Source organism: Protopterus annectens, chromosome 1.part0 (genome assembly GCF_019279795.1).
Source record: "Protopterus annectens isolate FY-2018-M chromosome 1.part0, PAN1.0, whole genome shotgun sequence".
NCBI lineage: Eukaryota > Metazoa > Chordata > Ceratodontiformes > Protopteridae > Protopterus > Protopterus annectens.
Window position 1 is genome coordinate 1,277,793,705 of NC_056725.1, and position 25,123 is coordinate 1,277,818,827.

The 25,123-nt window shown below is 38.7% G+C and overlaps 1 protein-coding gene across 1 annotated transcript in view; it reads right to left on the reverse strand.

Moving 5' to 3' along the window:
* Nucleotides 1-25,123, reverse strand: part of LOC122801053 (O-acyltransferase like protein-like) — a 676,941-nt gene that overhangs the window by 479,758 nt on the left and 172,060 nt on the right. Inside the window, exon 4 of the mRNA XM_044070575.1 lies at nt 24,504-24,683. Coding sequence (XP_043926510.1) covers nt 24,504-24,683 — 180 coding nt within the window. The remainder of the gene's footprint in view (nt 1-24,503; nt 24,684-25,123) is intronic.

A 25,123-nucleotide genomic window follows, 5' to 3' on the forward strand; every position in this document is an offset into this window, starting at 1 on the left:
CCAAGTTTATTACAGCTCTGAAAAAGATTTTGACTAATGAAGAACTGTATGTCCTAAAATATTTCACATGTTCATTTTTATTCAGTTTTAAGTGTGTCATTTGTTTTCTGAACTAACCGGAAGAAACTGTGCTGTTCCTGTTAACAAATAAAAAAAAAAAATCTATGTTTTTATAACTTAAGTGGTTAAGCTATCAGTTAAATAATAAAATCTTATTAATCAAGTATACAAAAACATGTCTTTTGCATAATGTTTTGCAATTTGTGTGAGACTGCCAGAATGTGTAGCTCATGAAGACGTTTATACTGTAAGAAAGGTAATTAATTAGCTGATCAGTGTGCATCCCATAAATGAGAGTCAGAACTTATGCAAAAATAATTTATATTCCTTTCTGATAAATTCTGAGAAGATTTTATGATTAGACGTAGAGTAAGAAGTCGCAGCAATGTAATTAAATAGAGGTCTGAGTCCGGAAATATGCATAGTTATTTAATTTTCAGCTAAAAACAAATATACATTTTTATAACACCAGTGTTTGTTTTAAATGTTTCCAGTTAATATGCATGTCCTACTTCACCTCACGTTGCTGTAAGGAAATTCAATATAAAAATACATTAATTTAATTCCAAATAGAAATAGCTGGGCAGAGTTAAGAGATATCCATACATCCTAATTGCTTCCTAAGTCTCTACCTGGATGGACATGATATTGATTATTAAAGCTATTTTTTATGATAAATAGCATCCCATTTTTAAAGATGCAATGAAAAGTAATTGCTCAAAATATCTGTAGCCTACAGGGTATATAACATTTTGGTAGTATGTATAAACTGCATCTATAAATGTGAATGTGAGTTTGCTTTTCTTTGCTGTTGTCTGCTCCCATTGTCTAGACATTTATATGTATCAATGAACCCTGTGGTCACTGGGAGTACCTATAAATTGTCACTGGGAGCACCTATTAGAGGGCGAGTCCAAACTGTAGCAAGTTATTTTATTTTGGTATTTTCGTTAAACATTTGTTAAAACAGTGCTAGTTAACATCTCGTGCCATCTCATATCCATACAGCAGTTTTATTAACCTTTTTTTATTCTCATAGTTGCCTATGTTAGATATTGAACTGGTGCACAGGGACAACTTCTTCATGCCAGCCCTGCACATGACTACTGTTGCAGTTAATCATAGCTTATACTAATACACCTTAATTATATTGGGTAGACATCTCATTCAGCTACATTACAGAGCAATATGATACAAAATATTTACAAATATTACAACTTCAATAAGTAATGATTATGTTAAGTAATGTTACACACATTGTTGCATTTATACTTTTGTCACATCATAGTACCTCTATGTTTATCAACTTTTTTCCCTCTAACCAGTAAAAATGGCAGCACCCAAGTGGACTAGTCCAACTAATAAAATGTAAAAATAGATATAGATAGATAGACAGATAGAGGGATAGATAGGTAGATAGATGGATAGATAGATAGATAGATAGATAGATAGATAGATAGATAGATAGATAGATAGATAGATGATGGCTAGATAGATAGATAGATAGATAGATAGATAGATGATGGCTAGATAGATAGATAGACAGATAGAGGGATAGTTAGGTAGATAGATGGATGGATAGATAGATAGACAGATAGATAGATAGATAGATAGATAGATAGATAGATAGATAGATAGATGATGGCTAGATAGATAGATAGATAGATAGATAGATAGATAGATAGATGATGGCTAGATAGATAGATAGATAGATAGATAGATAGATAGATAGATGATAGAAAAAAGAAAGAAGCATGGGCAGTAACTTGTGTAGCACAGGAATTAGATACATAAATGCAGCTAAAATGGGAAAAAGAAATTCAAGACTAGTGCAACCATTGCCATTTTAATATTCAGCTATATGTCTGGCTTTGGAAAATAACTTTAATGTGGAAATATGTAAGCTATGTTCAGTTTTATGTAGTAATTGTTCACTCAGCAGGGTAGCCCCTTATTTCAGTAAATCTTCTGTGACTTCCCAGAATTGAATCTATTTTTTGCCTTTTACATGTCATGGTAAAATCAGATCACATCATAACCCAATGCACTCTTAGCACAGATTACATACAATGCAGCAACAACAAAAAATGTAAAGTAAAACAATCTGCCGTAAACAAAGAGAAACAATGTGTATGAAAATAATCATTCTATGTACATAGTTACATAAGGCTTAATCTGAACGTTACAAAGATGAATTGAGATAGCAAAGTTGCTAAGATAAAAGGAAAAATATGGACAGGAAGCTTTAATAGATTATGTAATGTGTACTGCAGTATGGCATTTACTTTTGTTTAGTTTTTGTTGGAACTATGCATGTACCACTTAAAAGACACAACTGCAGCACCTTATTGTGTAGTATAGGGAGTCTTTGCCTCAAAAACAGGACTTGGCAGACAAACTGAGAATACCACTTATTTTTTTTCAAGCAGTGTTAAAGCAACACCTAATATTATTAACAGCCATTGTGCTATACTAACAGTAAGTTCTAAAATTAATGATATTTCTGGAAATACACCTAATCCTGTTTTTTTAAAGAATTTTAAGAATTTGAGAAAAAAACAACTATGTTATAGGAACTCTAACACTAAAGTAAACGCAATAAGAATAGGAACATATCCATGTATGAACTGCAACATTTGCATTTATATGACAGGTTCTATTTTTGTGCATATAGATATGATGAAAGAATATGATTTTTGACATTTCATGGAGATTGCACTACTATGAATTTAAGTAATTCAGCAAGTTGCAATAACTGATGCATTTTACATAGGTAGGAGGAAGCAAAATTTTAAAGAATGAGTAAATGAACACATCTATGGCATTTAGGGACTACATAAGTGTAACAAAAGGAGATACTTCTATCTGGAATTTTGTAAATAATTATATGTCATTTGTGAATATCAACGTGTTTCATATGCTTATAACAGTATTAAAACTGTATGTTACGTGTGTATCAAACTACTGGTACAGAAGTGTGGGTTGAACAGGGTTTGTGCAGTGCTGAGCTTGGGAGATGTACCCACAGTATACCCTACTGTAAAATAACAGAAATGTATATACACTATTGTAATTGTTTAACAGAATATATTGGAACAGTGGAAACTAGAACATAGAGGGTCAACTTGCAAAACTTCAAGAAAATAGTTGAAATTAAATTGTTTTATAACTGCGCCATAAAAGATGATTTCAATGCAGCAAGGAGACGATGTCTAAAACTAGGGATGCTTCTGCATTGTTTGTAAGTGTTTTATTGTGTTATGTCTTTCAGCAGCTGCAAACACCTGAGGGCTATGTATTTTCATAGGGAGATGCTAAATGCTGGCAGCTTCTAGCAGCAGGGGTTTAGCTGGGAACTAGTAGTCAGATGACAAGAATTGATGCCATGCTGCCAGCTACCCCAGCAGCAATATTTGAGATACTAATTTAAGAACTCTCTGAGAGAGACAGAGTATTCTATATTCTGATTTGGACCCAGCAACATCAGCTAGAAGATCCATTTACCACACTTCCCTTGCTGTAATAGTATGTTAACAAAGATACAGTAATTTCTTTTAGATATAATCAGGAATATAGCTGAGCTTAATTTAGATGTTTTTCTTTACTTATTTGAGACTGTCCCGCAATGTTGTTTTAAATATTTCCTGTGATTTTGAACTCTGAAGTAACTGTGATTGTTTACTGAGTATTTTCTTATTATTTTATTATTTATTATTAAATATATCTAAACCTATCACTGTGGCCGATGTTGGTGAGATATATTGTAAGCTCTTATAGTACTTGCATATCTATTTTGGTGACATTGTGCAGGCCACTCCTAATAGCCTTGCTGTTGGTCAAATTACCATGTGCATTAATAGTAACATTATACAGTAAGATTGGACACCCTTTGCTAAGATCCTTAAAGTAGCTGAGAAGGAGTGGCTGGTGACAGTCCAAACTACCTTATAGTCTGGGCAGAAGGGAGCATAGCCAGTAAACCTGTGCCAGCCTTTCCCAGGTGTGTGTGTGTGTGTGTGTGTGTGTGTGTGTGTGTGTGTGTGTGTGTGTGTGTGTGTAAATCAAATCTCAAAGAGTGTGTGTGTGTGTGTGTGTGTGTGTGTGTGTGTGTGTGTGTGTGTGTGTGTGTGTGTGTGTGTGTGTGTGTGTCAGTTACTTGGGCAGGCACATGAAGCACTGGTTGGACAGAAAGGATGCTGGATGTCTTGGCTTGGCCACTCAGCCGAGATCTCAACTCTATAGCTGTGCCAATGGGGAGTCTTATTGGGGATGTGGAGAAATAGGGAGAACCCAGCCCCAGACTGACTGTGGTCTCTGTGTACTCTTAAGGGAAATTGCATTTTACTGTGTGTGTACTTGCCATCTTCCCAGTGTGTACGTCCCCCACTGTTGCAAGTGGTGAGGATTGAGGCTCCCTGGTTGCTGGGCCAGTGCTGGGGCATCACAATAAGCATAATACGTTAGCTGAAAATATGATAGCAGAGAGTGAGATTTATGTATTTAAATTATTGGCTTTACAAATTATTCATAAATATCTAAGGAAAGGTGATTTGTCTAATTATGCAGAGATGACAAAACATAAATGACAATGGAAATTAATGCAACAAAACCACCTGGCTGAAAATTCTTCTGTATAATAAAAACAGTTTTAAGCTAGATGCTTGAGGCATTAATGGTTATCACATGTGCTTTATTAATTATTTATTATGTTTTCAAAATAATTTATACATGTGCTGTGAAGTTTGTTTTTTTTTGAGTATGTATTATTGGATAGGAAGCTGTCATAAATACTTATGAGAATGACATTTTTTCATATAGCATGAAGAAATGTTGAGAGCAAGAAAGTTTATTGTTTTAGCAGTTTGTTAAATAAACGCTGCCCTTATACATTGTTCCTGGTGCGAATTATGTTATATTCTGTTGTGTACCAGTATTTACTAAGAATTGACCCAACTTTTTACTACAGTGTAAGTTTTCATTTATGCTCAAACATCTACCCCAGTCTCCTAAGCTCTTGAAGCTTGGTATTGCATTGAGGCACATGTGGGGTAAGTTTGACAGGGTATATATGATCTGGGGGCAAGCAAATCCAATGTAGAACTCTTAGCTATATTATAGGCTACATGCAGCTCATTCTGATTATCCATACTGAGTACCAGAAGGTACTGATAGAAGACAGGAACAAATTACCCACCAATTTCAGCCATCAACTTCATGGTTTCCACAAGATCAGGGAGGTATGGTTGAGGTAAAACAACTGCAAAACAAACAAGGTCGTGGTCTGACCAAGAAACTGGTTCCATCACTAAATCAGGGGTAGACACAAGAAGTTGGGACACCAAGTCAAGAGTATGTTTTAAATTATGGTTGACAAAAATAATGGCATTTGCAAAGTCAAAATGCTCATTGCGAAAGCAAATGTTAATGTTACCCATGAGTATTAACTGCAGTCAACTATTTTTAGCCCTCTAAGGCAGGTTGAGGGGAGTACCAGACTGATATATGTCCTGGGCACCAGATGACCTAGCTATGGCTGTGATCTGAGGTTAAAAGAAAGATATCCTGAATGCTAAAACAATTCAGCAATATAGCAAGAAATCAAAGAAATGTGTGAAGCAAAACTACAACCCTACAACCATTTTGTTTCAGAGCAACTACAAGCTTCCAAAACTAAAAGCTCAGTTTACTGAGATTTAGCAAAATTGAGCTAGCAATGCATCAGCTAAAAAATCTAACACACCATCCAGTAGCTGTGGATTATTATCATTCCAGTTTGACTGCCTCTACATAAGTTACATCAAGTGTAGTGCATGTAGTAATGTACACAACGCACACCCTCAGTACTTATAGCTGTGCGGTCTTATCAGATGTACATACATGAATCCATGCTAATGGAAACTTCATATCTGTATGTATTCCTGGGTAATTCTGATTTTGTCACATATGCTGCTATTAGTGTGCATGTGTGTGTGTGTGTGTGTGTGTGTGTGTGTGTGTGTGTGTGTGTGTGTGTGTGTGTGTGTGTGTGTGTGTGTGTGTGGTGTACCCACTGAATATTTCTGAGAGTCTTCTATAATTCCTCATTATTTTATAATCTGTAACAGGTTATGCTTCCAAACTTTATATAACATCAGTCACCAGTAATAGTTGCAAGATTGACTAAGCAGTATACTAATTTTGCAAAGATTACTACATGTGTATGTGCGGCATATCCCCTTCTAACCAGAGTTTAAGGAATTATAACCTACTGAGAAGTAGGAGGTATGACTTCTGAAAGCAGAGCAGTTTAGAATGTTGATAAATAATATGATTAGTCAATAAAAACTGAATTTATGCCTGAGAAGCTTAAGCTAGTCTTATTTCAGGAATCGGTGACAGAACATGTCACAGGAGCTAGGAGCAAATAACATTTCTAAATAATGGTGGATGATGGGCCTTTTGATCTTGCTACAGACAAAGACAAACAATTCACTTATTTCACTGGACATGAGCCCAAGGGAAGAAGTGAAAAGCAGAAAAGCCCTTCTGAGCTGGGAATTTCTGGTTAAAGGCTTATAGTGCCTGCATATTTGAACTGTTTCTTACTGAAATTGGCACACCTTGTTTGCTGTAGCATAGACTAGATCCAGGCCTGCTGAATCTAGCTTTATTTGTATGCTGCTTGTTTGTTTGCTTGTTATTTCCCTGAAACGCTAATTCCACCTAAAACGCGACTTTTCAATGCTTCTGTGGACCCTTAGTTATATCTGCTTTGCTTACTGTACTTATTTCCTTGTTTCACTTGAAAGAAAGTTACTGTTTGTCGTTTTTGCATTTAAGTTACCTGAAACACATTGCATTTAAGTTACCTGGCACTTGCTCACTAAAGCAATTATATAAGTCAGCACTAAAATATTAAAAGCACTACACCCTCACAAACTCCCCTTGAGTACCTCGTTCCCCTTTGGCCCTTTTTTTTCAATTATAAAGGAATTCCCAATACTATTCCAGCATGTCCAAAGGTCAGTTGTCAATCTCCTCTCCAGTCCAGCTGGTGAATCTCGGACTCTTGAGGCAATGTTACAACTGCCTCATGTACACAGACAACCCTCTCCTCCTCCCAACAAATGCCAACACATGTGACAGATGCAACCATATAGCCATACTGGAGGCTAAGCTCTCTCAACTCAGTACTGGCGAAACCAGTCAGGAGGAGAAGGAAACCACATTCACTACAATTCCAATCTCACATAGACCTACCACGACAGCAAACCAAACACATAAACACACAAAAACATACTCGGAGGCTTTAAATAAAAATCTGCCTAAGCAGCAGAGACCTCCAAAGCAAACACCCAAGCAACCGCTACCCCAAAACAAAACTCGTGCAACACATAGCTCACAAAGCCAGTGGGCCGAACAGTCATAGCCCTTAAGGCTAAACAACACACCTGATGCACTTGTAATAGGTGACTCTATCGTCAGGCACACTGACGTCCCGCTCACCAGGCTGAACAAGGAGAAGGTCACGGTGAGCTGCCTGTCGGGCGCTAGGATCCGCCACATAACACAAGCACTCAGGTCACTCCAAGGCAAGTACAAATATGACTCAGTCATTGTCCATGCTGGTGTGAATGACCTGAGATGTACCTCCCTGGACTACATGAAAAGAGACCTAGAGGAGCTCTCTGAGCATGTAGCCCAGGCCGGTATGACCCTGACCTTGAGTAGCATCTTACCCTCACCAAGAATGATGCCACAATATGAAGACAAGATGATCAATTTCAACAATTGGCTTAAGTATTGGTGTCATTCAAAGGGGATCCAATGCCTGTCAGCCTGGGATGACATGCTCGACAAGCCACGATGCTTCGCTAGGGATGGCTTGCACCTGTCACCCCTGGGCTTTCGGATATTGGCAAAGGCTCTTGCTACCCCCATAGTGCCTTTTTTAGGCAAGGCTCAAAAGACAAACCCACCTCCATAGGTATCAAAACTCGAAACTCTCCTTAGTATGGAGAACATCGATATCTGTGCAGTAACAGAAACCTGGTTCAAGGCTCCCGAGAGCACCCAAGCACTACTAGGTTATACCTCATACCATGCTTTTCAGCGCCAAAACTTGGACCGTACTACAAAAGGAGGGGGAGTATCAATATTCGTCAAAGATACCCACACCTCCAGGTTGGTGACACAGCACAAAGCATCAGAGACTATCCATGTGCAACTAACAGTGGGTAAAACTACCTTCCAGTTTATAGCCTGCTACAGACCACCCTCCCAAACCCAGGAACCCCACTCTGCCTTCCTGAGAACACTGGAAAATATGAAGGTCTCTCCAAACACCATTATACTGGGCGACTTCGACTACCCAAACATAGACTGTGAGCATTACTCTAGCTCCAACACCCTAGCCCAAAGGTTCCTAGAATTTATAAACTCAAATGCTATGGAACAACTTGTTACCACTCCCACAAGAGGGGAAAACATACTGGACCTGATCATCACCAACATGGGGACTCTATGCTCCAGACCAGAAGTGTATCCCTCACTGGCAAGATCAGACCATAAACTAACCTCACTGGATATTCACATCCCGACTCCACCCCCTGCCCTGAAAACCACAGTGAAAAACTTCTCTAAAGCAAATTTTGCACTCCTCAAATCTGAGGTGGAATCCTTCAAAGCCCCCGGGCCTGTGAAAAATATGGCCCAGACCGCAGAATCCTTTATAAACGCATTCTATGAACACCTTCAGGAATGCATAGATCATGCAATCCCAAATAAAACCAAGACCCAATCCTCCAAAGACAGACGTCCTGTCTGGTGGACCCCAGCCATAAACAAACTATACAATAGAAGGAGGAAGCTACTACATGATAGAGCAAAATCCCAAAAAGGGAAGGCATCTCTGATCAGTAGTAGCAAAAAACTATGGGCACTCATAAAATCGTCTAAGGCCAGCTTCGAGAGAAAAATTGCATAGGACACTAAGGATAATCACAAGGCTTTCTTTAGTTATGTTAGAAACCTGGGTGGGAATTCCCAGATATGCTCAGAATTAGTCCAAAATGACAAAAAATACACCGAACCCACAGACATTGCCAACATCCTAGCTGACAGGTTCAGCGCAAACTTCTCCCCCCCCCCCTCCCCACCAAAAGAGCAAATATTTATCCCAGCAGAGTGCTGCCCCCCTGACATCTCAGATGCTCAGGTAAGAGCTGCCCTCTCCAAAGCAAAAAACACAGCATCAATGGGACCAGACGGTGTCCCGGGCTGCGTCCTACATGAACTCCAAGAAGAGCTAAACCCAAACATAAAACTACTGTTCAATCTCAGCCTTACTACAGGATATGTACCCAAAGAGTGGCGTACAGCAACAGTGGTCCCTCTCCACAAAGGTGGTGCCTCAACGGATCCCGAAAACTATCGCCCCATAAGCCTGACTAGCTTGGTCTGCAAAGCTATGGAAAGGATCATCATGGACCTCATAAATAAAGATATTGGGGACCTACAGACACTGGATCCTACCCAGTTCGGCTTTGTTAAGGGCAGATCCTGCCTCTTAAACCTGGTTGATTTCTTTGAAACAGTCACCAAGGCCATTGACGAGGGGAAGGTGGTCCACACAGCCTACCTGGACCTCGCAAAAGCCTTCGATACAATACCCCACTCGGGCATTATAGATAAGCTCACCAGCTTAAATATAAACCCCTATGTCACTAGATGGGTTGCAAACTGGCTCAAGGACAGAACCCACATGGCTAGAATTGCTGGAGCCATGTCAGACTCCAAACCAGTTACAAGTGGCGCCCCCAAGGCTCAGTCCTGGGACCTCTCTTGTTCGGTATATATTTCTCGGAGGTACAGGCCAACACGGAAGGACTGTGGCTGACTAAGTTCGCAGATGACTGCAAACTGGGCGCCATAATCGACTCTCCAGCCGACACAAGCATCCTCCAAAAGGGCCTCATAGAAACAGACAACTGGTGCCAGAGCCATGGCCTCAAGCTAAATGCCAAAAAGTGTATAGTAATCCCCTTTGGCAAAAACAAAGTGCCCACAAATTACCACATAGGTGGTAATCCATTAAGTACAGAAGAAGTAATTAGGGATCTGGGGACCCAAGTTGATAGCAATCTCTCATTTGACAACCACATGGCCAAAGTGGTTAGAAAAACATTTTATATAGCCCACCTAATCATGAAGGGATTCACATCTAGATCAGGGGAGGTCATCGTGCCTCTTTACTCATCCCTCATCAGGCCCATAATTGAGTACAATGCCCCTTTTGGGATGTACCTTACCAGACACCTGCAGCAACTGGAAAGACCCCAAAAGTACCTCACCAAGAGGATCATAGGGCTCAAACAGATGCCATATGCTGCCCCATTAAAGAAACTCCAGCTTTACTCAGTGGCATACCACCTGCTCAGAGGCAATCTGTGCCTGATGTATAAAGCCATGTCCAACCCGGAATTAATGGACATGCTGCACCTCAGAAAATCCAAATCACATCGAGCTACGTGCTCGAGAGACTTGAACCTCAGCACTGAAATAAATAGGACATGCTGGAGGGACAGATTCATAACCCAGAGGCTCCCTTCACTCTGGAACAAAATCCCAGTCCAGGTAGGCAGAGTCCCTCATTGACTCTCTTCAAGAGGAATCTTGATGAGTGGATGGGAGATCGTAGGTTTACCCTGGGTATCACTTCTGTGTCGCTGTTAGACAGAGGCACAGTATACTAACCTCGAAAAGGGGCATAGCAAAATTAATTTAAAATGGGTGGCGAAAGCCAAACACACTCTGGCTAGGCTTATAAATGCCCTAGGGCAGATAGCCTAGTATGAACCTATGAACCTATGAAGATACAACAGGAAATTAAAAAATTCGAAAAATAAATAAATCTGAGACAACAAATTAATTTAATCAACTAGGCAGGTAGAAGGGCAAACTAGGATTTAAGATTTAAGATAAGTTGTTCTGAAACAGTCAAAGAATGTATCTGGCAAAAGGTGTGTGTGTGTGTGTGTGTGTGTGTGTGTGTGTGTGTGTGTGTGTGTGTGTGGTGGGGGGGAGATACAGTGAGAATTAGGGTTCTAAGTGAAAAATAGCACCCCAAATGGGTATGTACAATGAAAGGTGTCTGATATAAAACTAGGTAACATAAATTGCTAAATAGCCTAGATTAGGGAAAAGAAAAAAAGGCAAATATGTGTAACACCCAAAATATATATAATTTGGGAATCTATGGAAAAGAAAAAGAGGAAAACAGTAATTGCAAGCAGAGTTTACAGTGTGTATGAACAGTATGGTAGAAATACCAACACACCACTGTAAACCACTGCAACAATTAGACTGGCTTGAACTACCAGTCCAGCTATCATATATCCAATTAATCACTTTACATAACTTACTCTACAAACCCACTTCCTGTCCTGCCCTAGCAAACCTAATCAAACATTACAAACCATCCAGGACACTGAGATCAGAAGATAAAAACCTACTTGAAACCTACAAACCTTCCAAAAAAACAGGTAAATCCCTATACGTATACACAAATTCCAAATCATGGAATGCACTCGCACCAAACACCAGATTAACTCCTAGCCTGCCACTATTTAAAGCCTCACTAAAGGAACACATACACAACTGATGGTTATGCACATGCTTAACCCCAAGCTAAACTCCTTTAACTCCTCTCTGTTCTCCTCTGTATCCCCCACATCCATTTGATTTTATTATTTCCTGACACAAGCACATATGTAACCCTAGGCTAATCTCCCTAACCCCTCTCTATCCCACACCTCCATTTACTTTTATATTTTCTGATACTGTTTCCATTATTAAAATTGGACACTGTGAGCAATAGATACTGCGCTGGAATTTCTCACCCATCTCTATAGAACCTTTATTCTATATTCTAGTTTTAAATTATAGAAAATTACACAAGAAGCAAAACAGGAGATAAGCAAAGACCAACCATTTAGAAAGGTCTCTGCAAACCTGTACAAAGTAAAGACTTAAACTGCTTTCAAAATGTAAAAAGCTAGAGGCTTTCAGAAAACCATTCCTTTTGCTATAACTCAACCTGCTACATGGAACATGGATACATAGTATTTAAGCAATAAACCATGCCTGGGTGTGGGTAATGCTGGATTTACCCACGGTTGGTGTGGTTTGGTCACGAGGGCGAACCCTGAGTGGCCAAACAAAGACAACTGTGGGTAAATCCAGCATTACCCACACCCAGAATTGGGTTATTGCTATTATACAATGACATTATTTAAGAAAAAAGTATTTACTTTTCTTAAATAATGGCATTGTATAATGTCTCCGTGCTGCCCTTCCGCAGCTGTCCGGTATTCAGTGGCAGTTCTGATGCACTCCGCATGCGTACGCTCATGCAGTACATCAGAGCTGTGCGTGGAAGCAATGGAGAAAGGAAGATCTCCGTTGCTTTTTTAAAAGTGTCTTGCTATGTTAAAAGAGTTTAATATAGCGAGACAGCTTTAAAAAAAGCAACAGAAAAAGGAAGATCACCGTTGCTTTTTTTAAGCTATCTCGCTATGTTAAACCCGTTTAACATAGCGAGATTACAGCAACGGAGCTCTTCTGTTCTCCGTTACTGTCTAAAAAAAAAAAAAAAAGACATACTAATGGAAAAAGTCCAGGCAACCGGACCTTTTCCCATTAGTATAAGTCTGATTTACAACGGGCATGCTGACCAATCAGTGTGCATGTTTTGGAATATTGATTGAGGGTCATTGTATAATAGTTATTTATGCATAGCTTATGCAAATTAATCTCTATGTAATATGTTAAAGTCTAAACAAATACGTTTCCCAATATTGCATTTTTTATCTATGTATGTACTTAAAGTAATGATGCATCTTGAGCATATATATTGTAATGTATATGTATTGTGTTGTATCTGTGTATATACTCAAAAAATAATGATGCAACGTGTGCTATGTAGTGTAATGTATAAATGTGGAGCTTTCTCCCTGGGCCTCCACTGAAATCAGGTTATTTTTAACCCAGTTGGATTATCCCAGTAAACAAATGTCAAATAAAATAAAATCTGCAGGGTTAAAGGTGCACCTAAATATTCCCTGTGAGGATCGGTGTCCAAGTAAAATGGGAACAAATGTGGTTTACCAAAAATACTACTAACACTGTGGTTTATAGAGGTGTGACAGGCAAGAAAGAGGCAGCTGGAAACATATTTTTTGGGAGTGTAATGAGCTGGCAGACTTTAGAGATTCCCTGTAGACCACTCTGTCTGAGATACTGGGTGAGCAGATTAGACTAACTAGGGAGATGATTTTTGAGATATGTTACAGAATTGGAATTGCCTAGACATAGTAAAGCTTTGCTGAGTCTAATTATGGTGGCTGCCTAAAAAGCAATTACTAGAAAATGGAAATCAAAGTCTACAACAACTTTACTAGAAGTGGTGAAGTTAGTAACAGAGATAAAACAACTAGAATTGGGATCTTTAGAAAAGGGAAGGAGCAAACTACATAGGAAAAATGGGAATTGTGGGAACAATATATGCAGAGCAGGAAAGAGGTTTAAGAGGTAGGATTTGAATGAGTCATAATGCTTAACTGACAATGACTGGATGGTTTATAAGTGATATATAATGTTTGCAACTACAGTTGTTTCAATGGCATCTGTGATGTAAACTGTTTGCAAGTAAACTGGTATAATTTTGTATGTTTTTCATTTATATAAATGTAAGATTGCCTTTGTCATATGTGAAAATGTAATAAAGATGTTTGGAGAAAGAATACTATGGCTTAGGTTTATGTGCTATTGTATAAAGAAATTAATCAAAATAGGGGTAAGCTGGGGAGTTTAGTGACGTAAATAAGACAGAGTTAGAGTTACCTAATCCTAATGCTCAAAATCATATACCAATAGGAAGCCCTCAGTAGCCAAATGTAGCTCTGATTTGGAATCTGCGAAATATGAGTCAAGATTGGCAGTCAAATATAATATAAACTCAGTTCAAACCAATAACAAAACAGACCTTTGATGGGTAGAAAAGTATTGCTGCGTACAGAAAGGGAAAAGGAGATGTTAAAGAAACAGTAAGTAGGCCAAAACTGTAGAGAGTGGTGAAAGGGACTAGTATGAAAAATCACACAAGATAGCTTGTTTCAGTTAGTAAGAAGGCAACAGCAATGGGGTGTGCCAGTGGGGTGGGTCTCAGCTAACAATGTTCAAGCCAATCCAAAGCCCCATCTCTGATTGCCAGAGAAGCAACTGAGATCTGCATTTGTAAAATGTAAAAATATATATACAAAACCAAAAAATGCCTGTCAAAGGCCTGTCATAGACACAAAAATTATGTCATAAAAACAGGGTCTGAGTTTTATAGATGAGCAGTGCACAGTTATGCATCATCAATATTCAGGAGTTCTTGGAGAAGCATGTCTCACAGCTAAGAAGACATGCATTACACATTGTGTCTGAATCCCTGCACACTGCATTGTTGCACTAAGCACTGTTTGTCTATGAATCCCAGTCAGGGTATAGCTAATAGCATGAAGATTAAAGACATGGTTTTGGGATATAGAAATAGAGAAAGAGAAAGTAACCTAAGGCAATCAGTGTAAGAAGTAAGCTGAGAGTTAAGAATGAAAGGCCATGAACAGCAGAAGATTGTGGATATGCTCAGAGCTGACAAAATACCAGTTCATAATGAACTTAGAAGATAAAGCGCAACATATTTCCACTTGTTGCTGTCACACAGACAATAGACCTCCTCACCCCCCCCCCCACAAAAGATAGCTACCTGTACATACATCTGATTTTTGATTATGAAGAAAGTGAAAAAAATAATAATCACAGTAATGTTTCCAACCTGTTACCCCTACCAGTACACTCCTATACAAGTTATAGTGACCATTTGTGCACACTTCTGATGTCTGAAGGAAGGTAGAGAAATAATGACCAAACTCTCCCCAACCAGCACAAGCTAGAGTGGGCCTGTGCATATTTCTGAGGTTTGGGGAAGAAAATTAAAGAAACAAAGCCATCATCCCTGGCCTTCTAAACAAGCTGCAGTGACATTCTGTGCAGAATTCTGAGCAGGGCAGTTTTAGATTAGATGGTTTTCAGGCAGGGGCCACCACTAAGTTTCTGTCAAAATTCCCTTATGTAGTCTTGAAGTGAGGGGGCCACCAGGCCTCTAGAAGCTCTGAACGTCTGGATGTTCTGTGATGCATTTTATGCCTTATTTTTTTGAAAGATGTCTGTTTAAACTGAGTGGGTGATGACAGTCAGTTACTTTCCTCCAAACAACCTTCTGTTCAGTTCAGATTGATAAAAGAGGATAACCATGTAATGTATTTCACCTTTGCACCACACATTAATGTTCCAAGTTATTTTACACAAATCACATTAGTCCTGCAAAGCCAAAATAATGAGCAGGCAACATCAGCAGCTATTCATTTCGTCTGCAGACAGCCCCAGTATTTGTAGTGACTTTGTGTACATCTCACATCTCCAGTTAAGCAGTCCATCTTACTTAATACAGATGCACACTAGTCTGGCAACGTAAGATAGTGACTGTTTAAACTGAGCAAACAACAAGTGGGTTAGGTACTTGCAGCAGTCAACTCCCACCCTCACACAACACTTCAGGCAACTTTGATAAAAAATAATGGCCATGACGGCTATGCAAAGAGTAGCTGCACAATAAAATATTCTAAATTGCTTCACACAAATTGCCTTAATCCTGATATGCACACCAGTGCTACAAAGCCAGATAGTGAATGTTTATAAGGGGAAAACAACAAGAGAATAAATTACTTTCTAAAGACAGCTTCTACCCAGCTTTATAGCTACTTTGTCTGCACTTCAGATATCTGATTGTAATAAAACAAGGTAGCCCTGTATTATGTCTCGGCTTTGTCCCATGAAAACAGTAGCCATACACACACACAATAAATGATTCTAGGCTGTTTCACATAAATCATAGTAATCATGCAAAGTCAGAATTAGTCATATCCACAGGTCATCATTCTTATATGTTACTCTAATTTGCTTATTTAACAGAACAACAAATAAAAAACATGGAACTCTAATACCTAATGTTTTTTGACTGACTGCAATCCTCACTGATTTACCAGAAAATCAAAATATTATGAGGCATGTAGCAAGCATATCAGACAACCATACCTCTCAAACTGCAGACAATGAAAATAGGTACAAATATTCATGAAAATTAGATATATCTGGCCAGAAATCTGGACAACTAATTGGTATATAATCAGAATATCATATAATGCCTCCCACTTTCAGCAGGATTATGGAATACTACTTAGGAACAAGTTTCAAAAACTGAGTGACAAAATGATGCAAAATAATCATAAAACCTTCGAAGAGCTTAAATATACCATCCACTGACCTCTATTACTGCCCTCAGTATAAATAGAACATCCTTTCAGTGGTTAAGTGCAGACAGAGCATCTAGCTACTCTATGTCAAAGCATTTTTTCTGAAAAGATGCATGATGTATTTTTACAGCAGGTCATAGGGATAAGGAAATACCCAATGCTTTTAATTTGTCCTCACAAATATTGCATAAAACATAGGTGCTGTACATTATTTCATATTTTAAGACCATTCATTTTGCAGCATATTTTAGAGCAAACACCACAGTGTTCCACAAATCTAAGCAACATGAAGGATATAAGAATTCTGTAAGATGGCATATTTATTCTTCAGTTCAAGAAGGTGAGTCAGTATTATTTTTAAACAGGATGAAAAAAAAACAAATTACTAAATGTGAATACAAATGTTTATGTGAGTTACATTATGGAAGCTTCTCTTTCTTAGGCATTTGTTATCTGTTCTGTCTGCTGGTCACATCAGGCAGTATACTTCTCAACTGATCAGAGTTTCACAGGATGTCTGAAGTTTTGCCTAATATTTTTGGTTTGCTCCTCAGAAAATCTATGGTTTTCTAGCAGAACATTGACGATTCAAGTCACCATATAATTGTACTTTTGAGTTTCATATTTTATACTCTTCAGAAAAGTAATGTAAATGTAAAAGCTGTCATTGTAGCAAATTTTGATATTTATAACAGCAACATTTAAAATATATCCCTGATTTTGGGCCTTTGCTCCCCTCATTATTTTTGGCTTTGTCCAGACATCTTGCACAAACACATTGAGAGCATGCTGAGTAGTATTCCCAGTGCTTACACGCCCTTGTTGCAGCTGTCATAGGTTCATAGGTTGTTTCTAGGCTAATGACCACTATGGCCCTTATGAGCCTAGCTGTGTACCCCAAACCATTTGGGTTCCAAGTGTCATATGGGGTGCATGTTAGTAGGCAGGTGTCTAAGGATTTGTGGGGGTGGGGGTGTTAGGATAACATGTTTCTTGTTGACACCCTCTGTCCATAAGGGACATGGGGGCCAGACCAGTATAACTTTACAGTTTCCCATCCAGTTGTGAAGGTTTCATTTGAATAGGGTCAGAGATGAACTCTGTTTTACATGGGTGGGAAGCCTATTCCATAGTGCAGTGATCCTTTGGGATGCATATCTGTCTCTCCAGCATGTTCTGTTTATGTTATAAGCGAAGTTGAGATCCCTGGATCTAGTGTTTCTGGTGCTGTTTGTTTTGTGCATATGCAACAGATCCATCAGGGCTGCATCTGAGGAAGCCTTATAAGCCAGGCTAAGATCCCTCTCAGCACCCTGTAGGAGATTGAATTCAGAGACAGAATTTTTAGGTGATCAGTGTAAGACAGAGTATTCATGCCCTGAATTCTCCTGATGAGAAACTTTTGTGGGCATTCCAATTGGTGCAAGTGTCTGGTTAGATACATTCCAAAGGAAGCGTTGTATTCAATGATAGATCTGATAAGGGCCGAGTAGAGTGGTAATATAACTTTCTTGGCCCTGGATGCCATACCCTTAGGTATAAGTTGGGTGGCATATAATAATTTTCATATTATCTTAGCTACATGTTGGTCAAAGGTCAGATTGCTGTCTGCATATGTTCCCAGATACCTTACTGCTGGGTCAACTCCTAGGGGTGTCTTATCGATGGAGTAATTAATTTTGGTTGACAGTTTCCCAAAGTGCATTATAATGCATTTTTGTCATTTTGTCTTATGCCATGGCTTAGGCATCAGCCATTTATCTGTGTTAAACCCACTTGCAAGATGTTTGTGCCTTGGTGGAAATCTATAATAGCTCCCAATTTACAGTCATCTGTGAGCTTGGTGAGCCAGAGGCCTTTAACATTAACCTTGATTTCCGAGAAGAAGATGCCAAACAGGAGATGGCCCAGCACGGATCCCCTGAGTGCTCCACTGGTGGTTGGTCTCTTGGTGGAGATGGTGTCACTGCTCCTGACTTCTTGGGTCCTGTCTGTGATCCAGAATAAAACAACCCTTGCAAGTACGGCAACTGCACAGCCTCAAAAAGGATAAGTCCAACTCAAAAAAACAGAAGGCCAGCAGAGTGTAGTATGTAAATGCTTTATTAAAGCATATATAAATAGAGCAGTAACAAACCGGTTTCAGCTAAACAAATTAAGTAGCCTTCATCAGTGTTAATGATTAACACTGATGAAGGTGTCTCAATTTGTTTAGCCGAAACTTGTTTGTTACTGCTCTACTTATATATTCTTTAATAAAGCATTTACATACTACAGTCTGCTGACCTTCTGTTTTTTTTGAGCTGGCTGTGATAGAGCCATCAATCCAGCTAGTTATGTAAGGGTTTATGCCTATCTCAGAGAGCTTGTCAACAACACCTGAGTGGGGTATTGTATCAAATGCCGTAGCCATTTTGAGTTACATAATATGCATAGTTTTACCTTTGTCCATTGTCTTGGTGACCCTCTCAAAGAAGTCAACCAAGTTAGGAAGACATGATCATCCCTTAACAAAGCCACACTGGGATAGATCCAGGGTCTGTTGGTTGCCAATGTCCTTGTTTATCATTTCCATGATAATTCATTCCATGGCTTTGCATATTAGGCTTGTTAGACTAATGGGCTTGTAGTACCCTGGGTCAGTTGATGGTCTATCCTTGTGGTGGGGAATGACTGTTGTGGTCCTCCATTCACTAGGAATGTAGGCTGCTTTAGACTGTTCAGTAGGCAGCCAGGAATGTTGTCAGAGACATGAAGGTGATGTTCTTGGCTTAAGCAAGTGCTGCAAGCACCTGGTCCCTGCTAATAGCTAAGGGAAGTATGTTGGAGAGGATTTCACCCGATGGAGCTGGGGGAGAATGGGGGGGTGACGTTTGAGATTAATTTATCAGCCAGTAGATTTGCTATGTCACCCTGATCAGTGTAGATGGTATTGTTCACCACCAGTTTAACATACTGCTGTGTTGCCTCCAAGGTTCCAGATGTTACTGAACAAGGCTTTCTGGTTGTCTCATGGCTATTCTGACCTCATAGTTGGCCTTGTTGGATTTAATTAGATGTCTTAGTTTTTTGTTTAGTTTTATAAGAGAACACTTGTATTTAATGGAATTGCTTTTCCTGATTATAGCCATGAGTTTTCTTCTTTTTAATATCCCCTGTTTAAGTAAGGATTTCACTAGTGGGGTTTGTCTTTAGTGTTTGTTTGGGGTTTATTTGTAACAGGTGTGGCAGCTTTTATGCAGCCATTCCATTTGTATAGTGACTCAATAATTCTGCATAGGTTGCTGTGATCTTGGGGTTGGGGGGCATGAATTTTGACAAACTGTCACTTAATAGAATGTAGTTTGCCTTTGAATTGTTCCTATTACTGGTTTAGCTAGATTTTCTGGGTTGATTTTTATTTCAAATGAGATATCTTTGTGATCTGACCTCAATAGTGAGGACGTGACATGGAGGGGGGGGATTAACACTTTCCCATGTTGGTGAGTACCAGATCCAGTATGTTTTTTGGCGTTAGGTTTTAGGTCATGGTTGTGGCATCAGTCACGTATCTATGTTAAACTCACTTGCAAGATGTTTGTGTCTTGGGGGGAAACACAAACATCTTATAAGTGGGTTTAACGTGCACTGTCTGTTCCAGGGTATTTGTGTTAGTAAAGTCCAGGAAGTGTTATGCCTTTGAGTTTGAGGCAATGTATGTTTCCCAATCTATAAAGGGGTAGTTATAGTCACCCATGAATAGGGTGTTTGGTTGGATGGTGAGCACCTCTAGTAGATTTAAGTAAAACTTGTGGGACTTTAGGTTATAGATGGCGACTTGTAGCTGGCCATGATATAGGGAGAGATCTTAGCTGTGTTAACTTCTGTGTGGATGAGCTCCATGGTATCATCCCATTTAATCAAACTGGAGGTATGTTTGTTGCTAACATATAGCAAAACACCTCCAACTTTGTTTCCAGTCTGTGCTGTTTTGGTGTATATTTTTTTGAGGGCACTGTAGCCTTGCACTTCTGGAGTACATTCTATGGCTTTAAACCAGGTCTTGGTCATGGCACAGATATCTAACATCTCCAGAGTGAGGAGGGCTTGAAGGGTATGAATTGTTTTATTTAGGCTCCGAGCTTTGAGGAGTAACACCTTAAGGTTTATTGTAGGTATTTTCACTATGTTGGCAGTTTTGTCTTTTTGGCATTGTATAAAAAGGCTCTCAGGGTGTGGATAAAGTTTTAGGCAATATCTGAAAGTCTATGGAGACATGTGCAACCCATCTTTGGAAAAACAGCATGGTCTTTTGACCATGCCCTCCCACGCTGACAAATATTGGATCCCCCTGGTGTGACACCAGAAATTAAGCCAATACTTATTAAAAGCAATCATTTTTTGATCATACTGTAGCATCATCACTGCTGAAGATAGAAGGCTCCTCAGTGCAAGGCCATACTTATATGTGACACATATTCAGAGATATCCATCATGACTCTTTTCATATAGTCCAGTGAGGTATGTCTTAGATCATTTATACCCACATGGGCTATGATAGAATTATATTGATACCCGGGATGCATTAACTTGAGTGCATGCATGTTACTGTGGATCCTGGCTTCAGACAGGCAGCTAAGCATTATCTTCTCCTTGTCCAACTTGGTGAGTGGGGCATCTGTATGTTGCAGAATGGAATCCTGAAGAACAAGAGTATTAGATAAAGTGTATGACTGCCTTATGGGCTTTACACTTTGGTGACCATTAGGTGTAGGCTTATGTGAGATTTTGGTGTTGCTTTTGGTGAGTGCTTTAGTGACTGCTGAGGAGCAGTGTGGCAATTAGGTGACTGTGGAAGTCTTTGAGATGTGGAAAGGTTTCTTTTAATCACCTCAGCATGAGACAATCTGTATGTGTATGTGTGGTAAATGGTATGTGTGAGAGATATAGTATGGGTATTCCTGACAACCTCATTTGTATGTGAGATTTTTGCCTCCAAGGAAGTTGTGTATTTACATCTCTTAAATAGTGTGTTATTTTCTTTAATGACTAACTGGCTGTCTGAGAACATGAGACAATTCCTACACTGCCTTAGGTTGCCTAAATCTGCCATGCTGGCCATAGAGACATTTGTAAATTGCATATCCATGTTGTCTGGTCCTGTAGGATTAAAGAATGGGTTTTCATATGGGTCTCATAAGATAGTTTATCTAAGATTAAGGGCAAGATGTTATATAATGCTAGGATATGGTAATGTTATTTGATACACAAGCTAGCTGCTCTAAACTTGTTTCCACTCAATCCCACACTGTTTAACAGGTTTTGGATCTAATCCTAATTTTATAGGTAAATTTTACTGTCTCTGCATTTACTATTATACGGGGCACTACTAACTGCTGTGGCCTGGTGGACAACTCCACACAGAGAAAGAATCAACAACAAACACCAAACAACTAAGTCCCAGGCTAATTCACCCTTCTGCAAAGAGATTTGGAGACACATGGACTAGAAAAGCCAACAAACAGAGAAATTACTATTTTTTACCACAAATTAAACACGATTTACAAAATGCTCAAAAACACTAGTGAACATTTTATAAAGCAAGTACAAGTACAATTAATCAATAAAATATTCTTATCTTAGCTTGGAAGAATCTGGATGCAGTTGAAACACTTGAAAAGCATTGCAGGGTTCTCTGTAAGTGAACAAAGAGCCTTGCAACTTGCCTGATTTATAGTAGAGAAAAAAGCTTGTAAACTGACTCCTATGCCCTCCAGCCAATAAACAACCACACTTTGAGCTTTCTGCAGTAACTACAAACTCATAGAGACCAGGTAAACACCTTCTGCCACAAGATGTCTAATCCTGGAATTTCTTAATGTAAAAGCACAGCAAAATCAGCTTTCAAATGCAGACTGAACAAACAGCTACAAAACAACTAACTCCCTTGCTAATTTGTCCTTCTACAAATAGATTTAGAGGCACACAGACTAGAAAAAGCCATCAAACAGATAAATTACTATTTATGACACAAAATTAAATAAATGTTTTAAAAAAATGTTCAAAAACAGTAGTGATCACTGTAAAAATCAATTGTAGTTAATAAAGAAAACATTCTTATCTTACCTTAGATGCCTCTGGATGCAGTTGAAACACTAGAAAGGTGTTGCAGAGGTCTCTGTAAGTGAACAAAGAGTCTTGAAACTTACCTGATTTATAGTAGAGAAATAACTTGTAGACTGACTCTTATAGCCTCTAGCAAATACACAACCACACTTTGAGCATTCTGCAGAGCTTTCCAGCTCATACAGCCCAAGTAAACACCTTCTGTCACAAGACGCCTGACCCTGGAATCTCTTAATGTAAAAGCACAGCAAAACTAGCTCTCAAGTGCAATTTAAACAGCAAACAATTAGCAGTGCTTCCCAACTCAGGGAGACCAGGTAAACACCTTCTGCAACAAGATGTCTGATGCTGCAATTTCTTAATGTAAAAGCACAGCAAAAGCAGTTCTCAAGTGTAGATTAAACAATAAACAACTACCAAGCAACAAAGTGTCTGGTTAATTTGCCCTCTGCAAAGAGATGTGAAGATGCTCGGACTAGAAAAGCCAACAAACAGGGAATGACTATTTTTGCCAGAAAATTTAAATAAATACTTTGGAAATGCTCAAAATAGTAGTGATCATTGCATAGTGCAAGTACAAGTACAGCAAGTGAAGAAAGTATTATCAGCTCGGATGGCGCTGAATGCAGCTGAAACACTGAAAACGCATTGCAGAGTTATCTGTAAGTGAGAACTTGGAAAAAAATAATACTCACAGGGCATGCACTGAGGAACCATGTGATGAGACTAGTTACTGAACATTATGCTTGTTAATTCTTCTGCTTAACAAAGGATTCCTTTCTCAGACAGCTAAATATCTGACATCCTGTGTACTTTCACCTCCTAGCCTTGACCTGCCCAGAGATGCTTCATACAAAATTTAAAAAGTTACAGCTTACAGGAATCATGGGTTAAAGGGTCATTTAGTATTTACCAACAGCCTGAAATACTGAAAATTGGCATGCACCACCAAATCTGGTACATCACGTAGGTTTTGCAAAATAATCCCTGATCTCCATCTTCATGCTTTGGATCAAATGTAGTCTAGTGCAGTGACTGTACAATAGAAAACAAAGACTGAATCCCATGAACAAATGTTCTAAGGAGTCTGGACATGCTGTGGGATCTGTTCTGTGGCCATTACTGTTTGGCAGCAGCAAGCATTAAACAAAGAATAATCATGGGCATTCTGCAAAATCAGAGGCATCTGAGAACTATGTCGAAATAGATGTCTAAAATATCCAAAATATCCAGTTCAATGTCAGTAGAATTATGAAGCAAAAAAAGATTACCTCATGCAATCTCAAACCTTTCTCTTCATGAAGCTACACTACTGTTTCAAATGTGTTGATTTCTTGCTCCATTTTGCCATCGATCTACCTGATTGGTTGTCTAGGTAGATCATGGGTGGGACAGAGTGTGAAGTCAAAATACTGGATGGGTAAGTGTGCAACACTTCCTCCCTAGAGCACTGCATGCCTTGTATTTATTTGTTTTTTTTTAAGTAAAGAAACAATGGATTTCTATATTTTAAGAAAAATAAATAAATACATACATAACAGAAACGGGATCCTACCAGACCAGGGAGAGCAATTCTGTAAATGCTGCCTAGTTTATCTATACATAAGGCTGGCCTTGCAAACAAGTCCATCAAAAAAGTGTTCACAACTAGCGAAATTCATACACATATATGTGCAAAGATACATAGATACACAAATACATGCACACACACACACACACTCACAAACACCCACATATACTCACACAAACACACAAATGCAAACAAATAACATTTTTTTTTCTCTTGTTGCTTTACTAAAACAATCCAGATTCAAAATGTGATAGCATCTTCCCCATTGAGAAAGTTGCTTATTTAATATTCAGTTAGGTACTCCAGAAGAATTATTTTTCAAACACCTAGTCTCAAAACATGCCAAGACAAGAAATGGATGTCATAATTACCTAAATTAAGCCACGCAGTCATTTGACTGGTGTGTCCAGAGATTACCCAGAAAAGGCTTAGGACTCGAATTCCATTGAGTACAGAGCAGGTCTTGCCAGAAGTCCATGTTGTTAGCACAGAAGAAATATTCACTTGCAAGGAAAAGCATTTCAGGACATGATCTATTGCAGCTATAAAACCTGTTCAAAAAAATTTAGTATTAGCTAGTTTAAATTTCACAGCAACAAAATAATATCCTACCAGGGATGCAGCTACTACAGTTTTGAAAAAATAACCACTAACTATTACTTCAAGTAAAATCAGAATATTTATTTTATTTTTTTTTAATTCTACTTTATCTTAATTGTTAACCAAGTAAGCCCAATGAACAAAAGCGTCCTCTCTTTAGGGGTCACCGATGTGAATTACAACACAACATTTAGGTACATTTGCCCTTTTCTCTATCTATTTATTTATGTATTTATTTTTATTATTATTGACATTTGATTACCAGGAAAGTCCAAATGACATGGAGCCCATTTTCAGCAGAGGGCCAGAGAGAAAAGCTCCAGTGTATTACAAGAACATTTTAAGAACGATAATTTTCCAATCTTCAAAAATACTACAAACATATCTACAG